The sequence below is a fragment of the Prionailurus bengalensis genome, chromosome A2 (assembly GCF_016509475.1).
Source record: "Prionailurus bengalensis isolate Pbe53 chromosome A2, Fcat_Pben_1.1_paternal_pri, whole genome shotgun sequence".
Classification (NCBI taxonomy): Eukaryota; Metazoa; Chordata; class Mammalia; order Carnivora; family Felidae; genus Prionailurus; species Prionailurus bengalensis.
The window spans coordinates 118,974,199-118,994,808 of NC_057348.1; the positions used below are offsets into that span (position 1 = coordinate 118,974,199).

General features: G+C 37.5%; 1 protein-coding gene across 2 annotated transcripts in view; it reads left to right on the top strand.

Annotated features, from left to right (window-relative positions):
• TAX1BP1 (Tax1 binding protein 1) overlaps positions 1–20,610 on the top strand; it is a 90,678-nt gene that overhangs the window by 66,945 nt on the left and 3,123 nt on the right. Inside the window, exons 15-16 of one of the 2 annotated variants that reach the window (XM_043589160.1) lie at positions 11,011–11,194; positions 11,779–11,927. In XM_043589160.1, the coding sequence (XP_043445095.1) occupies positions 11,011–11,194; positions 11,779–11,927 (333 nt within the window). The remainder of the gene's footprint in view (positions 1–11,010; positions 11,195–11,778; positions 11,928–20,610) is intronic. The other variant, XM_043589161.1, reaches the window with a different exon arrangement.

Consider the following 20,610-nt stretch of genomic DNA (forward strand, 5'->3'; position numbering starts at 1 on the left):
CCCCCATCTCTCCCTCTACTCCTCCCCCTGCTCACTCTCTTTCTGTAAGATAAAAAATCAGTGATGCTGTAATCAGAGCTGACAAGAAGTTGGGAAGAGATGTATATATATTACAAATGCTTCAGACAACTTTGAGATATGGATTTACTTTCAGTATTGTGAATAAGAAACCCAGCTCTAAGTGTGTATTGTGCTTAGAGATATTTGCTAATGCTAGAGAGAAGCAGTCAAGATACTTTATATATTTTACAAGTATAAAAAGACATTTTTATATGAAATATTTATATATATGATACATATATAAAATTGTTTAGAATTTATATAATGGTTATATTACCTACCTTACAATTAATATTTCTATATTAAAATGTGTTTGAGGGGCACCTGGGTGGCTCAGTCGGTTAAGCATCCGACTTCAGCTCAGGTTGTGATCTCAACGGTCCGTAAGTTTGAACCCCGCATCGGGCTCTGTGCTGAGAGCTCAGAGCCTGGAGCCTGTTTCAGATTCTGTATCTCCCTCTCTCTGCCCCTTCCCCGCTCATGCCGTCTCTCTCTGTCTCTCAAAAATGAATAAACGTTAAAAAAATTAAAATAAATAAATAAAATAAAATGTGTTTGAAGTTTTATATAGGATGTAGTCCTGAATGATTATAACTGCTTGTATGTTGTATTATGATATAAATGGCTGAAATCACATAAAATAGCATTGTAACTGTAATATACTGCACTAACAAATTTTCCCCAAACTTAATGGCTCAAAGCATTTGTTACTTCACAGCTTCTGTGAGTGAGGAGTTCGGGTGTGACTTAACTGCGTCTTCTGGCTTTAGACCTCTCACAAGCCTGCAGTTAGGTTGTCAGAGGGCTCAGTCATCTCATGGACTAGATTTGTTTCCAATCCCACTCAGGTGATGTCAGGATTCAGTTCCTTGGTGGTTATTAGTCCAACGGACAGACACACTTCCTCTGCTGCCATCTTCCATGCGGTCACTCCTCTCCTGTACTCTTGACTCAGGTGAAAGGTTACTCAAAACACAGGGTAACCTTTAAAAATGTAAAGCTGATCACTTCCTTGCTACAGCTCCTTAATGGGCCTGTTGTGCACTTAAGATTAAACCTTAACATGTGATATTTTGTATGACTGGCCTCCATTTCTCTCTGTTCCCATCTTAAGCCACAATGTCCTGTTTCACTATCCTCCATTGCAGAGTCTCTCTCAGTAGTTCTCAAACTTGAGCTTGTGTCAGAATCCCCGGTAGTGCCTGTTAAACCCTAGATTCCTGGGTTCCATTCCCAAAGTTTCTAATTCAGTAGGTTTGTAGTGGGGCTTGAGATTTGTGTTTCTAAGTTCCTGGTGCTGCTGCTCTGGGCACCACACTTTGAGAACTGTTCTAGTCACTCAGTCTGTACAATTCACCAATTGCCTTGTTTTCTCAGGGCCCGCATTCATGTCCTTTGTCAGGAATATTCTTGCCTACAATTCCTTATTATTTTGTTAGACTTTTTTTTTTTTTTTTTTTCTTTTTTAAGTTTAAACCTAAGAGGGGCCCTTGGGTGGCTCAGTCAGTTAAGCATCCAGCTTCAGCTCCGGTCATGATCTCATGGTTTGGTTTGCGAGTTCAAGCCCTGCATTGGGCTTCGTGCTGAGAGTGTGGATCCTGCTTGGGGTCCTGGCTCTTTCCTCTCTCTCTCTGTTCCTCCCCCACTCACACTTTCTCTCTCAGGATAAATAAGTAAACTTTTTAAAAAAAAAAAAAGAGTTTAGGGGTGCCTGGGTGGCTCAGTCGATTAAGCATCCAGTTTCGGCTCAGGTCATGATCTCATGGTTCATGGGTTCGAGCCCTGCATTGAGCTCCACACTGACAGTATGGAGCCTGCTTGGGATTCTCATTCATTCTCTCTCCCTCCCTCCCCCACTTGCACTTTCTCACTCTCTCAAAAATAAATACAAAAAAAAAAAGTTTATATGAGAATAGAGAGAATAATAGAATGAACTGTTGTACTCCTCACCCAACATCAGTAATTGTTATTTTATGGCTGTCTTATCTATGCAACCATAATTACCTTCCTTCTTCCCCAGTGATTTTTTTTCAACTATATTCCAGAATTCATATTACTTCCCTCTAAATATTTAAATATTCTTTTCTTGATTCATCCTTCAAGTCCCAGATTAACTGACTCTTCCTCAGTGAGGCCTTCTTTGACCTCCCACTCTGAAGTACATACCTTTATTGAATTCACATCTGGGACCTTTACTTTTATTTCGTAGCATTTAACATAATTTGTAATGTTTATTTCTGCCTCTGCTTAATTGTAAGATACATGAAGATAGGAACTGTCCATTTTATTCACCATTTGTAGCTCCTAGTACAGTGCCTGATACTTGAAGTTAAGTATTAGTTGAATTAATAAATTAATGGGGCAAACATAATTTATAGTTTTGCTTATAAAAACATTTGGTGAAAGAAATGTACTGGAATCAGCAATTTTATTGTCAGTAAGTACCCTGCCCTGTCAGGGTGCAATAGAAGTAGGACAGTTTGGGGGCGCCTGGGTGGCTCAGTCGGTTAAGCGGCTGGCTTCGGCTCAGGTCATGATCTCGCGGTCCGTGAGTTCGAGCCCCGCGTCGGGCTCTGTGCTGACAGCTCAGAGCCTGGAGCCTGTTTCAGATTCTGTGTCTCCCTCCCTCTGACCCTTCCCTGTTCTCTGTCTCTCCCTGTCTCAAAAATAAATAAAAACGTTAAAAAAAAAAAAAAAAAGAAGTAGGACAGTTTGTTTTCTGCTTCTGGTCTCCCTGAGTTACTCCTGATTTTCTTGCTGGTGACACTGTAGTTTTATGTTTCTTAAAAAGTCTGTATTTATGAGAATTTCTGTTTCCTATTTTAACAGCTTATTTAATGTTTATCTCCCCGGTGTTATCTCAGAACCATCAGAACCCCTACCCTAGTAGGGTACAAGGTTAGGACTAAGTCCCTTTTGTGTATCACTAAAACCTAGATCCACACATAGTACCTAGAATGAACCAAGTGATTGTTGAGTGGATAAATGAAAAGTACTTACCACCATCTAACTATTTATTTTACATATTTTGTGTATTGTAGTTCTTCTTTGCCCTAGAGTATAAACTCCATATGAGCGGGAATTTTTGTCTGTTTTGGTTATTCCAGAATCCCTAGTGCCTACCACATAGTACTCCCTAAATATTTATTGAACATGTGTGTGAATAAAAGAACTAACAGTATGAAGTAATAGCTCTCTTAAGATTAAAAACCCTACCAATTTAGGGATGTCTGACTGGCTCAGTCGCTAGAGCATGTGACTCTTGATCTCCGGGTCGTGAGTTCAAGCCCCACATTGGGTGTGGAGTCTACTAGAAACACATAAACACATAAATAAATAAATAAATAAATCCCTACCAGTTTAACTTCATTTAGGAACTTAATAGCTTAAAATATCTTTTCATGTCATTCAAAAACTATTTAATAGAATTATCATTTTCATATTTTCATACTATTTCAAATATTCTGCATAAACGCCTTAGTAGAAACATAAAGGGGGAGAGTAAAGAAAATAATAAGCAAAAGCAAAATGGCAAATAATGATTTAAAAGAAAGATTGTGGGAAATACAAATAAAAATTTTTAAAATTAAAAACCATTTCAGAATATTTAACATCATATACCTGACTATTTTTTTTCTGAATCATTTTGTGTTTCCAGACGGTTTGCTTCCTACCTGACAATGGAAGAGTAGCATATATACTTAAAATTAACGGGAGATAGCTGTAATGAAATGTTACAATAATAGCACAATTAAATAATCATGACCCCACACAACTGGTCCTAGAAAAGTCGTAGACTACCATGTTTCCCTTTTTAGCTATAATTTAGCAGCTCTCTAGGAGTGATAAAAGGAGGTTATGAGAATTATATAATACCTTGAACAACTTGTTCAGAGTTGTAATTCCGAACATTTAATGTCTTTCCTCCTCTACTTTGATTGGGTCGACATGTGGCATATAAGGGAAATCTATTACTCCTCCTGTTTAACAGTTGGGAGTACCAGAGACCTCCTTAATTCGTTGGGTAATTTGTAAAACCAAGGCTACTGTGAGCCATTTTGGGGCCTTGAAGAAGAAAAAAAGATGTAGGCATTCTAGCAGAGGCAAACCAGCTAACCACACTTTTGTGCCTTAGAACTATAAAAGAGGATTCCTAACAAAATCTATTAGTTAAATTGTGGAGGCTTTTATTTTAGGAGGATTCTAAGTCAGCCATTAACAGTTTTGCCCAGGTGACATAGCTGTATCCTGTCATGCATGTCTTTGAAGGTAGAGGAGGTCTTGGAGGAGTTCTGAGTTCTTGGCCATTTTTCTTTTTTTTTTGTACTTCTTTATTTTTTTTTTTAAATTTTTTTTTTCAACGTTTATTTATTTTTGGGACAGAGAGAGACAGAGCATGAACGGGGGAGGGGCAGAGAGAGAGGGAGACACAGAATCGGAAACAGGCTCCAGGCTCTGAGCCATCAGCCCAGAGCCCGACGCAGGGCTTGAACTCCCGGACCGCGAGATCGTGACCTGGCTGAAGTCGGACGCTTAACCGACTGCGCCACCCAGGCGCCCCTGTACTTCTTTATTTTTGAGGGAGAGGGAGAGAGAGGGGGAGAAGGGGAGTGGGAGAGAGGGAGAGAGAGAGAGAGAATTCCAAACGGGCTCCACACTGTCAACACAGAGCCCGACATGGGTCTCAAACTCCCAAACCGTGACAGCGTGACCTGAGCTGAAACTGAAAGACACTTAACCAACTGAGCCACCCAGGTGCCCCTTGACCATTTTTGTTCTAAGGGCCTTTTGATATAGTCTGGTGAAGTCTGTTTTCAGAAATAGTTTTAAGTGATTAAAGCAAAATATACAGAATCACAAAGGAATCAAATCCTAAGAAAGTTACCAAAATTTTCAGTTTATGATCTATGTGACAGGTAGTATATGTGCTTATTTTAAAATGTTAAGATTTAGCATGTCTAGTAATTACTAATTTCAAAGTAGTGAAATATAAAGGCTGTTTTGAGATGGCTGCAGTGACTGTAATATGAAGTGAACATATCTTTGATTCTGTAGGTGACAAAGGTATTGGAACCGTTCGTTACTGTGGTTTTTTGGCCTTCATAATGGAAGAAAATGCTAAATTTCAGTTAGAAGTTAGTGAAAAGATACACATTTATTTTCCCCATAAATTGATTTATCTCCTGAATTCTAAACGTGGACCCTTTGGGGGGTGTTGTAAATGCAAATTTAAGAATCTTCTCTAAGTCAAGAGTTCAGTCTTCCAATTTACCAAACAGCCTACCTATAACTGTCTTGTTCATGTCCCTGTGTTCTCTTCACCCCACCTCCAGTTTCCCTCATGAGGAATCAAAGCTGCTTGTTACTGGACCTTTTCTTACCCTGCATCCTATTTGCAGGGGATTTATTGCATCTCTGATGGTAGAGGAGAGGGGTATTAACTTAAGAGTGAACTCTTTATTGTGTTGGAATCTCTGAAGTTGCTTGACTATACCAATGAATGCATAAATCTCTTGTTGAAACCCTTGACTCCATATAATTTGCTTAAACTTTTGTAGCAGTTGACCCTGTCTAAACCTTTTACTCTTTCCTGTCCTTTTCCTCATTTCTTGAATCCTTTTGGAAATATTTTTTGGGGGTGCCTGGGTGGCTCGGTCGGTTAAGCATCTGACTCTTTATTTCAGCCATGGTCGTGCTTTCATTGTGAGTTAGAGCCCCGCGTCAGGTTCTGCACTGACAGCTCACAGCCTTGAATCTCAATCCCTCCCTCCTTCTCCCCCACGTCTCCGCCCTCCACCCCTCTCTCCCCCCTCCCCCTTCTCCCCTCCCCCTTCTCCCCTCCCCCTTCCCCCCTCCCCCTTCCCCCCTCCCCCCACCCCAGCTCTCTGCTCTCCACAGCTTGGTGTGCTCGCCTTCACACGCACGCATAGGTGCGTTCTCTCTATCTCAAAAAAAAAAAAAAAATTTTTTTTTTAAATTTACTCTCACTTTTTCTCTATTCACATTGCACTTTCACAATACTGAATTACGGTGGCAGCGCTTCTGGGGTTTTTTGATTCATGGCAGGAGATGAGGGAACCTCTATTGAGGTCCTGCTGTGTTCTAAACACTCTACTCATTTCTCAGTAGTCCTCCTAGGGCTGGAAAAGATAGATTCTTCAGGGTTATTAGTGCTGGAGAAGTCTGACTCCAGTCTGCCATATGATTTGTTTCTAATTTCTGCTTATTTATTTCTAATTTTGAGTATGCCCAGAATAGCTTTGCTAGAATAACCTTAGTAAGGACCATTTTACCATGTTATTACTGTTCAAGAACAGTTAGGCCCATTGTAATAAACTGTATGACAAAGATTTGGCACATCTGGCCTTCACTTGACTTTTTAGCTACATATTACTTGCTCTTAACATGCAACCTGTGCTCTAGCCACATCGTTCACTTAACCAATCCTGCAATATGCTTATTATTTCATGTATCTTCTATACTTAAAAAAAATTTTTTTTTTAACATTTATTTATTATTGAGAGACAGAGCATGAGCTGAGCATGGGAAGAGCAGAGAGGAGTAAACACAGAATCCAAAGCAGGCTCCAGGCTCTGAGCTATCAGCACCGAGCCTGACACGGGGCTTGAACTCATGAACTGCTAGATCATGACCTGAGCCGAAGTCGGACGCTCAGTCGACTGAGCCACCCAGGCACCCCTATGCTCTTTTCACAGGCTTAGGAGAACTTGTAATTGCTGTATCTCTTCTCATCTCTTCTCTGCTGTATCTCCTAAATTGACTTGAATTTTTCATGTTTACCAGTTTTTCTTTCTATGATAGTGACTTTAAGAGTCTTACCTGTTTTCTCATAGATGACATTCAGCAAAACCAGCTGAGTTTTGCTTTACAGATAAACTTTTCCACTCTTATATTCTATGTTAAAATTTCTGGTTGATTTTTTAAATGACTCTATTGATGTACAGTTTAATGAAACCCACCTATTTTAAGTGTAACTTGATGAATTCTGGTAAATATATATAGTCTTGTAATTACCACTGTATTCAAACTATAGAATGTTTCCTTTACTGTACAGACTTCCTTCATGCTCATTTTTAGTCAGCTCCTTCAGTTCCCCAGTCCCAGACTGTCACTGATCTGTCTTCTGCTACTGTATAGTTTTACCTTTTCTAGCATTTCATGTAAATGCAATCATGCAGAATTTATCCATTCACTAGTTGGACATTAATCCTTTTACCAGCTGATGGACATATGGATTATTTCTAATGTTTTGCTGTGAATAATGGTGCTGTGAACATTCTCCTCTCTCTGTGGGCATGTGTTTTCATTTTTCTTGGGTAGATGCCTACAAATGAATTGCTCTCTTGTATGATGGATTTGTTTTTAAGAAACAGCCAAACTGTGGGGCGCCTGCGTGGCTCAGTCAGTTGAATGTCTGACTTCGGCCCAAGTCATGATCCCGTGCTTCATGGGCTCAGGCCCGTGTCAGGCTCTGTGCTGACAGCTAAGAGCCTGGAGCCTGCTTCGGATTCTGTGTCTCCCTCTCTCTCTACCCCTCCCCTCTTGCCCTCTGTCTCTCCCCTCTTGCCCTCTGTCTGTCTCCCTGTCTCCCCAGAATAAATAAACATTAAAAAAATTTTTTTTAAGAAACAGCCAAATTGTTTTTCAGAGTGGCTGTACCATTTTGCATTCCCACTGGCAGTGTGTGAGCATTTCAATTGCTCTGTAGGCTCTTAGTACTTGGTATTATCAGATTTTAATTTTAGTCTTTCTGGTGGGTATGTAGTATTAACTCATTATGGTTTAAGTTTTAATTTCCTTGATGATTAGTGGTGATGGGTATCTTTTCATGTGCTTATAGGCTATTCATATATACTTTTTTTTTTTTTTTTTTTTTTTTTTGAGCAAGAGCATGAGCGGGGAAGGGGCAGAGAGAAGAGGGTGGGGGGTGGGGGACAGAGGATCAAAGTGGGCTCTGTGCTGATAGCAAAGAGCCCAATGCAGGACTTGAACTCTCAAACCATGAGATCATGACCTGGGCCAGAGCCAGATGCTTAACCAACTGAGTCACCCAGGCGTCTCTTGATTCTTTTGTAAAGTGTTCAAATCTTTTACCTATTTTTTTAATTGAGTTATCGTTATTGGTTGTATTTAGTTTTAAGAGTTCTTTATGTATTGTACGTACAATTCCTTTGTCACATATTTTGGAAATATTTTCTCCCAATATGTAGCTTTCTTTTTCACTTTTAAAAATACTATCCTTGAGGGGCTTCTCAGTGGCTCAGTCAGTTAGGTGTCAGACTTTGGCTCAAGTCATGATCTCATGGTCTGTGAGTTGGAGCCCTGCATCAAGATCTCTGCTGTTAGCAGAGCCTACTTCAGATCTTGGGTACCTTGCCCTGCCCCCATCTGCCCCTCCCCCCCCCCCAACTAAGCATTTAAGAAAAATATATATCTTTGAAGAGTTAAATCTTCTAATTTTGAAAATAGTTTAATTTAGCAGTATTCTTCTTAATGGTTCATGCTATTTGTGTCCTAACACATTTTTGCCTCATTCAAGGTTACAAAGAATTTTATTTTCTTCTACTACATTTATAACATTAGCTCTTATGTTTAAATTTATGATCTATCTAAAGTTAATTGTTTTGTATGGTATGGTATATAATCAGGATTTGTCCATTCCAGTTCTTTTAAGCTTATGCTTAAAAAAGCCCATCCCTGTCCTTCATTGAATTACTTCTGCATCTTTGTTGAAATTGAATGGACTATGAATATGGGTATTTGGGGGGCTCTGTCCTTTAGTGATTTATATCAGGGGTCAGCAAACTAACATCTACAAGCCAAATATGGCCCATGGCCTATTTTATAAATAAAATTTTATTAGCATATGGCTATGCCCATTCACTTAGGTATTACCTCTAGCTGCAACAGTAAAGGCATATTTGAGTAGTTGTGACAACTCTCAGCTCTTACAAAGCATATTTGAGTAGTTGTGACAACTTTCAGCTCTTACAAAGCTGAAAATGTCTATCAGGCCCTTTATGGGAAAAATTTGCCAGCCCCTAATCTGTATGTTTAGTCATATGCCAACATTGTAGTCTCCTGATTTTATAGCTTCTTATATCATAAATCTTGAAATCAGGCATACGTCTTTGTTTTTTTTAAATGGGCTATTTTAGCACCTTTGTATTTCAGCCTTTATTTTCGAATCAGCTTGTCAATTTATACAAAAGCCTGCTGGGATTTTGTTGGGATTGTATTGAATGTATAGATCAATTTGGGAGGAGTTAATAGCATAAAAATGCTGTTTTCCAGTCCATGAATGTGGTATATTTCTTTCTGTTGAGGCTTTCTTTAGTATCTCTCACTAAGTTTGTGGTTTTTAGTGTATAGGCCTTGCACATTTTTTAATTTTATATCGGAGTATTTTATTTATTTATTTTTTTTTTTTCAACGTTTTTATTTATTTTTGGGACAGAGAGAGACAGAGGATGAATGGGGGAGGGGCAGAGAGAGAGGGAGACACAGAATCGGAAACAGGCTCCAGGCTCTGAGCCATCAGCCCAGAGCCTGACGCGGGGCTCGAACTCGCGGACCGCGAGATCGTGACCTGGCTGAAGTCGGACGCTTAACCGACTGCGCCACCCAGGCGCCCCTATATCGGAGTATTTTAATATTATCTATTGATGCTACTATAAGTGGTATCTTTAAAAACTTCATTTTTTCAATTGTGTGTTGCTTATATATAGAAATACAGTTGACTTTATATATTGACCTTGTATACTGCAATCTTGCTAAACCCACTCATTCTCCTAGTTTTAGTAGATTCCTTAGGATTTTCTACATATGTAATCATATCTCCTATGAATAAAGATGATTTTACTTCTTCCATTCCAGTCTGCTTTAATCTTAATCTTGCCTTACTCCACTGTTTAGTGTCTCTAGTATGATGTGGAGTAGAAGTGGTAAGAGCAGGTGGAATTATTTAGTTTTTCACCATTAAGGTTCACTGTAGGCACTTTGTTGTTGTTCAGTCTGGCTATTTGAAATGTCTTTTTTCATATTAAGGAAGTTCCTCTTTATTTCTGGTTTGCTGAGATTTAAAATATATATATGTGAGACTGTTGAGTTTTGTAAAATGTTTTTTTTACATCTATTGAAATGATCATACGGGTTTTTTTTTTTTCCATTAGTCTGTGAACATAGTGATTTACATTGATTTTTGGATGTTAACCGAACTTTGTTTTCTTGTGATAAAACCCACTTGGTCATGTTATTTTTAAATATCATATTTGATTTTTTTTTTGTTTTGAGAAAGTTGTGCACGCACACGAGCAGGGGAGGGACAGAGGGGGAGAGAAAGAGAATCTTAATCTCGAGCCTGACGTGGGGCTTGATCTCATGACTATGAGATGATGACCTAAGCTGAAATCAAGAGTCAGATGTTTAATCAACTGAGCCACCCAGGCACCCCATGTTTGATATTTTAATGAAGATTTTTGCATCAGTATTTATGAGGGATGGGGTCTGCAGTTTTCCTTAATGTCATTGTTTGGCTTTGGTATTAGAATAGTGCTGACCTTATAAAGTAAGTTCAGAAGTGTTTTTTGAAAGAAGTTATATGGGTTTGGTATTTTTAAAAAATAAGTTTCTTAAATGTTTGATAGAGTTTACTAGAGAAGCAGCCTGGTTTGTTTTTTGTTTTCTGACTTTTATTGACAGCTCACTTGTAAGAGCTGCCCAGTTTCCTCTTAGCTCAATAAAAAGAGTATCATCGTGGCACAAATTTGAAAATACATTGGTCTTTTTTATTCTGCCTTCTGATGTTGGAAGGGACAATTATGCGTAGTTGAGAGCCACCTGTATTCTTTGAACATAATAGGGAAATATGTTTAATGCTGCCCCTAAAATATTTCATTGCTTATTCACCTTTGGTTTTGTTAATTTTAGGAACTTAAAATGAGTCTAGAAAATCAAGCAGAAAGGAAAACAGAAGGTCCGAATTCCCAGAGTCCTCGGAAGATCTCACAGCGTCTCAGTACATGCTCAGAGCAAAATGGTCATGTTGCTGCAGTGCCAAATGTACAGCCAGTTCTGCAATATGGTAATCCTTATGCCACACAGGAAACCAGAGGTTATTGAAATATTTTTGGCTTTGGGTTAACTGAATATGAAGTTTTTTGGTTTGCATCTTCCTGAGATTAGAGAACTATTAGTACAGTTAACTGAAATAGAAATCTTTTTTATTTATTTATTTATCTATCTGTTTATTTATTCATTTTAAAGCTATCTCTAGACCGAGATTCTTTTAAAGTTTATTTATTTTTGAGACAGAGCACCAGCAGGGGAGGGACAGAGAGAGAAGGAGACACAGAGTATGAAGCAGGCTCTAGACTCTGAGCTGTCAGCACAGAGTCCAACGTGGGGCTCGAACTCAGGAACCGCAAGATCATGACCTGAGCCACCCAGGCGCCCCAGAAACATTATCTTATAACCAGTAGTTTTAATGTTTAGGGTTCATCTAGGAGTGCTGCAGCGTGAATGAGTAGTCTTTTTGCTTATTACATGTAGTTCTTATTTTAAAAAATCACTTGGGTTAAAAGACATCATTTTTGTGATGCCCTAAAATGGTTCTTATATCCTGTTCGTCATAGCTATACACAAAGATTCTCATTTTAGTACCAAGTTTCATTCTACTCTTCCAAAATTTTATTTCAGATGGAGCAGATGGTGCTTTTTACCCCGATGAAATCCAAAGGCCACCTGTAAGAGTACCTTCTTGGGGAGTGGAAGATAATGTTGTCTGCAGCCAGCCTGCTCGAAACCTTAGTCGGCCGGATGGTTTAGAAGACCCTGAGGATAGTAAAGTAAATTGAATTTCCATTTTCTGAGCCTGTCCCTTTTATTTTTTGTTTCCTGTAGAGAGGTTTGTGGAAGAAGGGAGTGTGTGTGCTGTGTATACATGTGATTGCTTACTTAATTTTTGGAAAAATCTGCTTTTATTTAAATTTGAAAAATCAACCATCAGTATGCGTCAGACTTACACTTTAGGATTTATACTCAAGTAAAAGATTAAGTTCAGAGAATGGCCTCAGAATATCATAGCTATCAGTTTAATCTTTAAAAAATGTTTTTGAGATATAATTGACATATAACATTAGTTCAAGTATACAACATGATTCCATATTTATATATATTGCTAAATGATCACTACAACAAGTCTAGTTAACTTTCATTATCACACATAGTTACAAATTGTTTTCCCTTTTGTGATGAAAACCTTTAAGATGTGCTCTCGGTGGCTTTCAGATGTATGATACATTATTATTAGCTATAATCACAGATAGGTTAATCTTAATTATCACTTACTAAGTAATTTATTCTTTTGAATGTAGATGTACTAGGTTGGAAGAAGCAGTGTTAATGACAATATTATGCTTCAGTATGTGTCCTTTAATTTTAACATTTATGCCCCATTTTAAATTTTAAGATGGACTATATATAGCTAGAAAAAGAGCAATCTTTATATATATATAAAATATTTAAAATATTTTAAATATATATTAATATTATACATATTATATATAATATATGCTATATATAACATATATGTTATATATAATATATAATATATATATTAAATATATATTAAAATATATATTAAAAATATTTAAAATATTTTAATATATATTTAAAATATATATAATTATATCACAATTTTCTTCTTCTGAGAAATAATCCTTTTAGACATCATCAGTATTTAATTTTTTAGCAACCCAATACTGATTATTGAATTAGTTTGTGTAGCATGTCATTTTTACTTTTACTTCATTGAAGAGATTTCTTCACTATTTAATAATAAATTCTTTTCCTCATAGCAGCTCTTTTTGGACTTCCTGTGCATTAAGATGAATTTAAAAGAAATACTTTATTGTGCTCTTTGCAAGTACAGCAGTATCATGACCTGTTTCTCATTTAATCTAGTTTGCTGCATTTAATTGCTATTAACCTTTGCAGAAACTGATCAGTGTTCAGACAGGCATGATTTTAGCCCTAGTGCTCAACACCCATAATGGAGAAAAATGTATTTCTCCCGCCTGCCTTTTGGCCTTCTATGTCCATTACTGGGAATAATTAGGAAAACTGTCAGAACTTTTGTAGCCTATTTAAGGTCTAGAGTATAATCTTACTGCTTTTTCACACCTTTACTTCACATTTTGCATATTTAATCTGATCATTCTTGGCACAGATGTTACATGTGACAAGCCCTTCTCTTCCATAGTCATCTGCTTCAGTTTAATTAGGAGAATGTTCTTTCTGATCTGTGTGCTTTGCCCTCCTGCAAACCCATGAGAAGCAGTGTTAGAGTCTTGTGCTCATTTGCTGACATGCTTAGATTTGGTAATGAGATGGAAGGACTCTTAATAGGCAACACCTTGGGTAATTGTATTTTGCAATCAGAAGATTTTTCACTTTAGACAGAAACTAATTTTTATGTACATTTAGACTTTTCAAAAAATCTTGTCATTACAACAATCACTTGCAAGTAAAGTATTTTAATGAATAATTTTTAGAATATAGAAAGCAGATTTGAGTTGACTTATTCCTTTTCTGTGGTTCCCTGCCCGGGGAGTAATTAACAACCACAGGACCCTGGAGTCAGGGTTGAGGTTGCCTGTTCTCCAGCCTACCTCAGTCATAAACTTGCCATATCTCCTCCTTCCTTCTGTACCAGAAACTGGTCAGCTATAAGATCAAAAGCCTTTTGTGACTCCCTTTTCCCTAATAATTGTAGTAGCGATAACTATAGCATCATAATTATAATGGTGCTTGGCTGTTTAAATATATCAACTCATTTATTCTTCATAGCAGTCCTGTGAGGTAGGAACTATTATGATCTTTTCTTTTATAATGGAGGAAACCTAAAGAATAACAGGCTTGCTTCATCACACAGATGGTTAAGGGTACAGTCAGATGAGGATTTGAACCTCATCAGTTTGGCTATAAGAGCTGTGGTCCTAATCACCTATCAAATAGACTAAACCAGAGGTTCATGGCATGACACCATATAGGCGAAAAGAAATACTGAACAATTTCCTAATGAATGTAGTAACCATTTGAAAAAAATAACGTATTCTGAATTGAAAGAAAAACTCATATATATTTTTTAAGCTTATTTATTTCTTTTGAGAGGGTGGGGGAGAGAGAGAGTCCTTCTATGAGCATGGAGCCTGATGCAGGGCTCTGTCTCACAAGTGTGAGATCATGACCTGAACTAAAATCAGGAGTCAGATGCTTAACTGACTACCACCCAGGCTCCCTGAAAAATGCATATTTTTATTTCACTTTTTTTTTTTTAATTTTTTTTTTCAACGTTTTTATTTATTTTTCGGACAGAGAGAGACAGAGCATGAACGGGGGAGGGGCAGAGAGAGAGGGAGACACAGCATCGGAAACAGGCTCCAGGCTCTGAGCCATCAGCCCAGAGCCTGACGCGGGGCTCTAACTCCTGGACCGGGAGATCGTGACCTGGCTGAAGTCGGACGCTCAACCGACTGCGCCACCCAGGTGCCCCTTATTTCACTTTTAAATATGCACAGTTATTAATGGGATATATGTGGTTGTTGACCACTGTACAACTGCTTAAACCTCAGAGTCAGATTGGACAAGCCACCTTCATTTCCTCATTCACATTGATTTTCACAAAGCACATGCTTTGTTTCATCAACTGCCAAAAACCTTCTTCTCAAAGATAAGGTGTCACTGAAAGGAATGTAGCACTATCTAATGTTGAAATTGTGGGCTATCTTGAACTAGTTGTTCATGTAGTATCTGACAATTAACTTAGAAAATTAAAAATCTCCCATAGTACTCTGTGAATTTGATGTGGTGCCTTAGCAATAGAGGAACCATGTAAGCCCTTGCTACTAAGAAATACAGTATGTGGACCAACAGTATTGATATCTCCTGGGAGTTTGGTAGAGATGCAGAATCTCCAGCTTCACTCTGTACCTAGTGAGACTCAGACTGGATTTAACAAAAATCCTTTCATGATCATATGCTCAGTCGAGTTTGAGTTGCATTGGTCTAAACATCCTAAGCCCATCATTCAAGACAGGAATACATTTTCTTCCTTTAACACACATCCTACTTTTCAGTTGTTTTCATGCCTTTGTTCACTAAACTCCTTGGACTGCCTTTATTCCTTTTCCTTCCATCGATCTCTGAAAGACTAAAGGCCACACATTCTATTGATGTGTGGTTTGTTTGCAGCTTTTCATAAGATTCCTTCACTGTGAATCCTTGAACTGAAGACAATTTTGTTGGTGAACATTTTTTTCCTGATGAGTGATTCTAAACAAGGGTCTGTGACTGAAATTATTAAAACTACATTTTGAAAGAATCAGGGCCTCTTTCCTGTCTGTCATGGTGCATTTGAGTTCTGGGTTGGTATTTGTCTTTTTTGGGTAAATACCTAATGTGTGATTACTGGATCATAGGGTGTTTCTATTTTTAATTTTTTGAGGAACCCCCATATTGTTTTCCACAGTTAGCTGCATCAATTTGTATGCCTACCAACAGTGCATGAGGATTCCTTTTTCTCCACATCCTCACCAACACTAGTTGTTTCTTGTGTTTTTGATTTTAGCCATTCTGACAGGTGTGGAAGTGATAGCTAATTATGTTTCTGATTTGCATTTCCCTGATGATGAGTGATGCTGAGCATCTTTTCATGTGTCTGTTGGCTACCTGAATGTGTTCTTTGGAGAAATGTTTGTCCGTGTCTTCTCATTTAAAAAAAAAAAAACATTTTTTTTTTTTAATGTTTTTTTTTTGGGGGGGTGTGGGGAGAGAGAGTCAGAGGCAGGGCACGAGCAGGGGACGGCAGAGAGAGATGGAGACATAGAATCAGAAGCAGGCTCCAGGTTCCGAGCTGTCAGCACAGAGCCTGACATAGGGCCCGAATTCACAAACTGTGAGATCATGACCCAAGCCAAAGTCGGATGCCCAGCCAACTGAGCCACCCAGGCGCCCCTCTTCAGCTTGTTTTTTACTTGGATTATTTGTTTTTTGGGTTGTATCAGTTCTTTATATATTTTGGATACTACCCTTCTGTCAGACATGTCATTTGCAAATCTCTCAGTAGGTTGCCTTTTAGTTTTGTTTTTTGTTTTTTTTTTTAGAGTGCGAGCAGGGGAGAGAGGCAAAGGGAGAGAGAATCTTTTTTTAAGTCTACTAGAAATTTTTTTATGTTTGTTTATTTTTGTAGAGAGAGAGCAACAGAACATAAGCAGGGGAGGGCAGAGAGAGAGAGGGAGACATAGAATCCAAAGCAGGATCCAGGCTCTGAGCTGTCAGTCAGCACAGAGCCCAACGCAGGGCTTGAACTCCCAAACCGTGAGACCATGACCTGAGCCGAAGTTGGACGCTTAACCGACTGAGCCATCCAGGCACCCCTATTGGTAGATTTTTGATTACCGATTTAGTTTTATAGCTGGTTATCAGTCTGTTCAAAGTTTCTATTTTTTCTCATTTTAGTTTGGGTAGGTTATGTGTTTCTAGGAATTTATCCCTTTCTTCTAGGTTGTCCAATTTGTTGGCATGGAGTTTTTCATAATATTCTCTTAGAATTGCTTGTATTTCTGTGACGTTGGTTGTTTCTCCTCTTTCATTTGTGATTTTGAGGTTTGTTTTTTTTTTTGAGTCTGGCTAGAGGTTTATCAATTTTGTGGTTTTTAAAAATTTTTTTTTAATGTTTTTATTTATTTTTGAGACAGACAAAGATAGAGTGTGAGTGGGTTAGGGGCAGAGAGAGAGGGAGACACAGAAGCAGAAGCAGGCTCCAGGCTCTGAGCTGTCAGCACAGGGCTCGAACTCATGAGCTGTGAGATCGTGACCTGAACCAAAGTCGGACGCTCAACCGACTGAGCCACCCAGGCGCCCCTATTTTATGTTCTTTTGAGAACCAGCTCCTGGTTTCATTGATCTGTTCCTTTTTTTTTTTTTTTTTTTTTCGTTTCTGTATCATTTATTTCTCTCTAATCTTTATTATTTTCTTCCTTCTGCTGGTTTCAGGTTTTTGTTTTTCTAGCTTATTTAGGTGTAAGGTTAGGTTGAGATTTTTCTTCTTGAGGCAGACCCGTTATAAACTTCCTTGTTAGGACCACTTTTGCTGCATCCCAAAGATTTTGGACTGCTCTCTGGTCATTTTCATTTGTTCCCATGGAATTTTTAACTTCTTTCATTTCTTGATTGGCCCCCCTTCATTGTTAGGAGCAGGTTATTTAACCTCTATGTATTCTCTTTCCTGATCTTTTCTTGTGTATTGTAGTCAGAAAGGATGCCTGGTGTGATTTCGATCTTTTTTAATTTGTTGAGACCAATGTTTTGTGATCTAATATGTGGTCTGCTCTGGAGAATGTTGCGTGTGCACTTGAAAAGAATGTATGTTCTGCTGTTTCAGGATGGAATGTTCTGAATATTTAAATATTTATGTTTATATATGTTAAATCTGTCTGGTCCAGTGTGGCATTCAAAGCCACTGTTAATTTTCTGTTTGGATAATCTGTCCATTGAGGTAAGTGAGGTGTTAAGGTCTTCTACTGTTATTCCATTACTGATTAGTTCCTTTATGTTTGTTATGAACAGTTTTATGTATTTGGGTGCTCCTATATTGGGCGCATTTTTATGTCTTCTCGTTGGATTGTTGTCTCTATGAATTTGACTATTGATCCCTCATATAAGTAGAATTATGTAGAATTTGGTTTTTTTATTACTGGCTTTTTCACTTAGCATAATATCTTCAAGATGTATGCATTTTGTGATGTGTCAGAATTTCCTTTTTGAGGCTAAATAATATTCCATTTTGTTTATCCATTTATCCATTGATAAGACATTTGGGTTGTTGTCACTTTTTGGCTAATGTAAATAATGTTGCCATGACCATAGGTGTACAAATCTGAGTTCCTCCTTCCAGTTCTTGTACATGTATACCCAGAAATGGAATTGCTCTATCAAAGGATAATTTTATTTTTGTAATCATTTTGCATTTGGATTTTGAATTTAGTATGATTAATCTTATTTTATTATGATTGTCCTCTTTTATTGTCCAAGAGATTAACCCCTCTTAATACTATTTCAGACATTCAAGCTGGTTATGTACTTTAATAAGAAAACAAAGAATTATACTGTTTTTACTTTATTCTATGTTTTGAGTTACTTTTTATGTTTTAGTAATCTGTACATCCAACACGGGGCTCGAACTCACGACCCCACAATCAAGAATTGTATGCCAATCGAGCCAGCTAGGTGCCCCAAGAATTTTTTTTATTATTTATTGTTGTTTTTAATGTATGTTTATTTTGAGAGAGAGCATGGGGAAGGGGCAGAGAGAGAATCCCAAGCAGACTCCTTGCTCTGCAGAGCCTGGCATGGGGCTCAATCTCATAATTGTGAGATCACGACCTCAGCTGAAATCAAGAGTTGCATGCTTAGCCAACTGAGCTACCCAGGTATCCCCACTAAGAATTTTTTTATAGGCTAGATTTTGAGTTGGGAATCTCATGAGAAGATTTTGAGTTTCATATGGAGCTTCAGTTTACTGTAGCTTGTTTGCTTTGTTTTGTTACAGAAATAATATTGTCATGGTGAGTCTAAAGGCAGATGAACAACGTAAAGTGGTTTAGATGTTTCTGGAGATTAAAATGCTATGAAAAATGTTAGTTTTTAATTATTTGCAGTTTTTCATAAATATCTCTGTTTGGTATTCCCAATAAAATTTGCTTACGAGATTATTTTGGCAGTTTAGCTAACAGACTAGGTGCTGGTATTTTAATGCCTATTCACAAATTGTTTTTGCATTGACAACTTTCAGTACTAAACTGTTGATTATTTTAGCAGCTTGGGGAAGGAATCTTTCTCAAATACGTGATTCTCTGCCTTCCTAAAGAATACCTAATCTAACCTTGATGATTCAAGTTTATTAATTGAAACATCAACATTAAACAGTGTGTTCATGTTCTGTTACTAAAGCTGTGTGATCCACTACTGAAATGTTTTTGGATGTTTTGAGTTGTCTGCTTTTCTTTTTACTGGTAGCCATTTTTTTGTTGTTGACAGTGGGCCTGCCTGAATAGCCTTACTTCCCAAACTAACTTGTTATATTTATCTAGTATGGTTTTGGAAACTAATTAACCAGGCTTGATGAGTAAAATAGAATAAATGCATTTGTGAGTGAAAATGTCATTTTCCATGTCAGGATCATAAGACTTGGTATGAATTGGCTACTCAGAGAACTTACAACCTATTTTCTGGTTTTGAATTACTGAGTAGGTGATTTTTCTTAGCTCATGAGCTCTTATGTCTCATTATAACATCAGAATTCTACTCTTGAATCCCTTTCCCCTTTTATTAGGTAATAGGTGGTTAGAAGATACAGAATAATAGGGTTATCATTGCCAAATTACATATGGCTTTAGAAAGTATAAAGGCAAGAGAAAAAAGGTATGCGTTGCTTCGTACCCTTCTACCTGATGTTTAACGTGTCAGATTAGGTTGGTCTAAGTCTAGCACTTGAGCAACAGACTTGTTAGCTGGTTCATGGGAGCAGTAAACTGGTATAGGCTCTAAGTTATTCCAAAACGGAAAAAAGGTTATGAGATTTTTGGTTCCGTTATATTTTTGATCCTTAGAAAGTTGAGTTTTATTATAAGTATCTGTCATCAAGAATTTTGATAGTGGAGCTTCAAGACCTTTCCTTTTTTCTTTTCCATTATTTTCTTAGATAGTATTTGAAAATATGAGGTTTTATGCTTTTTTCCAAGATAATTGGGAAAATTGTGTTCATTATCATTTTATATGTACTTCTTTAAGCAGATTCATTGTTCAAATATTGCTGCTGGAAGCCCTAAATCTGGCAGCTAATGTGGCACAGAATTAAAATTTATTGTCCTAAATACTAGGGTTAGCAGATTCAACTACTGTATCATTTTACTGTACCTACAGATTTAAAAGCTGTCTAGATCTTAGTTACTTGAAGACTTAATATTCTTGAAGTATATTCCCCAATTTCTCAGTCCCTCATTAGGTTATATCTATTTTGTTTTTGTGCAGTGAGCAGTTTCCTCTTGACTGTGACCACCAGGGGATTGAAAAGCATGTGCAGACTCATTATGATCAGAATGTTTTAAATTTTGACTCCTTTTTATTGTGAGTTAGTAATACAGTTTAGCAGTTAAAGAAAAAATCACCTCAAATAGGCCACTATGGAGACCACAAAGTATCACTTCCATGCACCCTCTACCACACTTTTCTGACCAAGAGCTACTTTGAGTTTGGGTCAAGGTCGATCTTCAGCTTATCAGTAAATGTAACCTCTTTTAATCTTACTGAAGATTAAAACTTGTTTTTCTGTGTTGGTATCTATTTCCTAGTTTGAAAACTTTATGAATAAAGGAAACAGGGATTATCTTAATGTTACCACACTGAAAAAATATGTACATAGTGTAGTATTTAACAGGGAATCATATGTAAACAAAAATATTTTCTCAT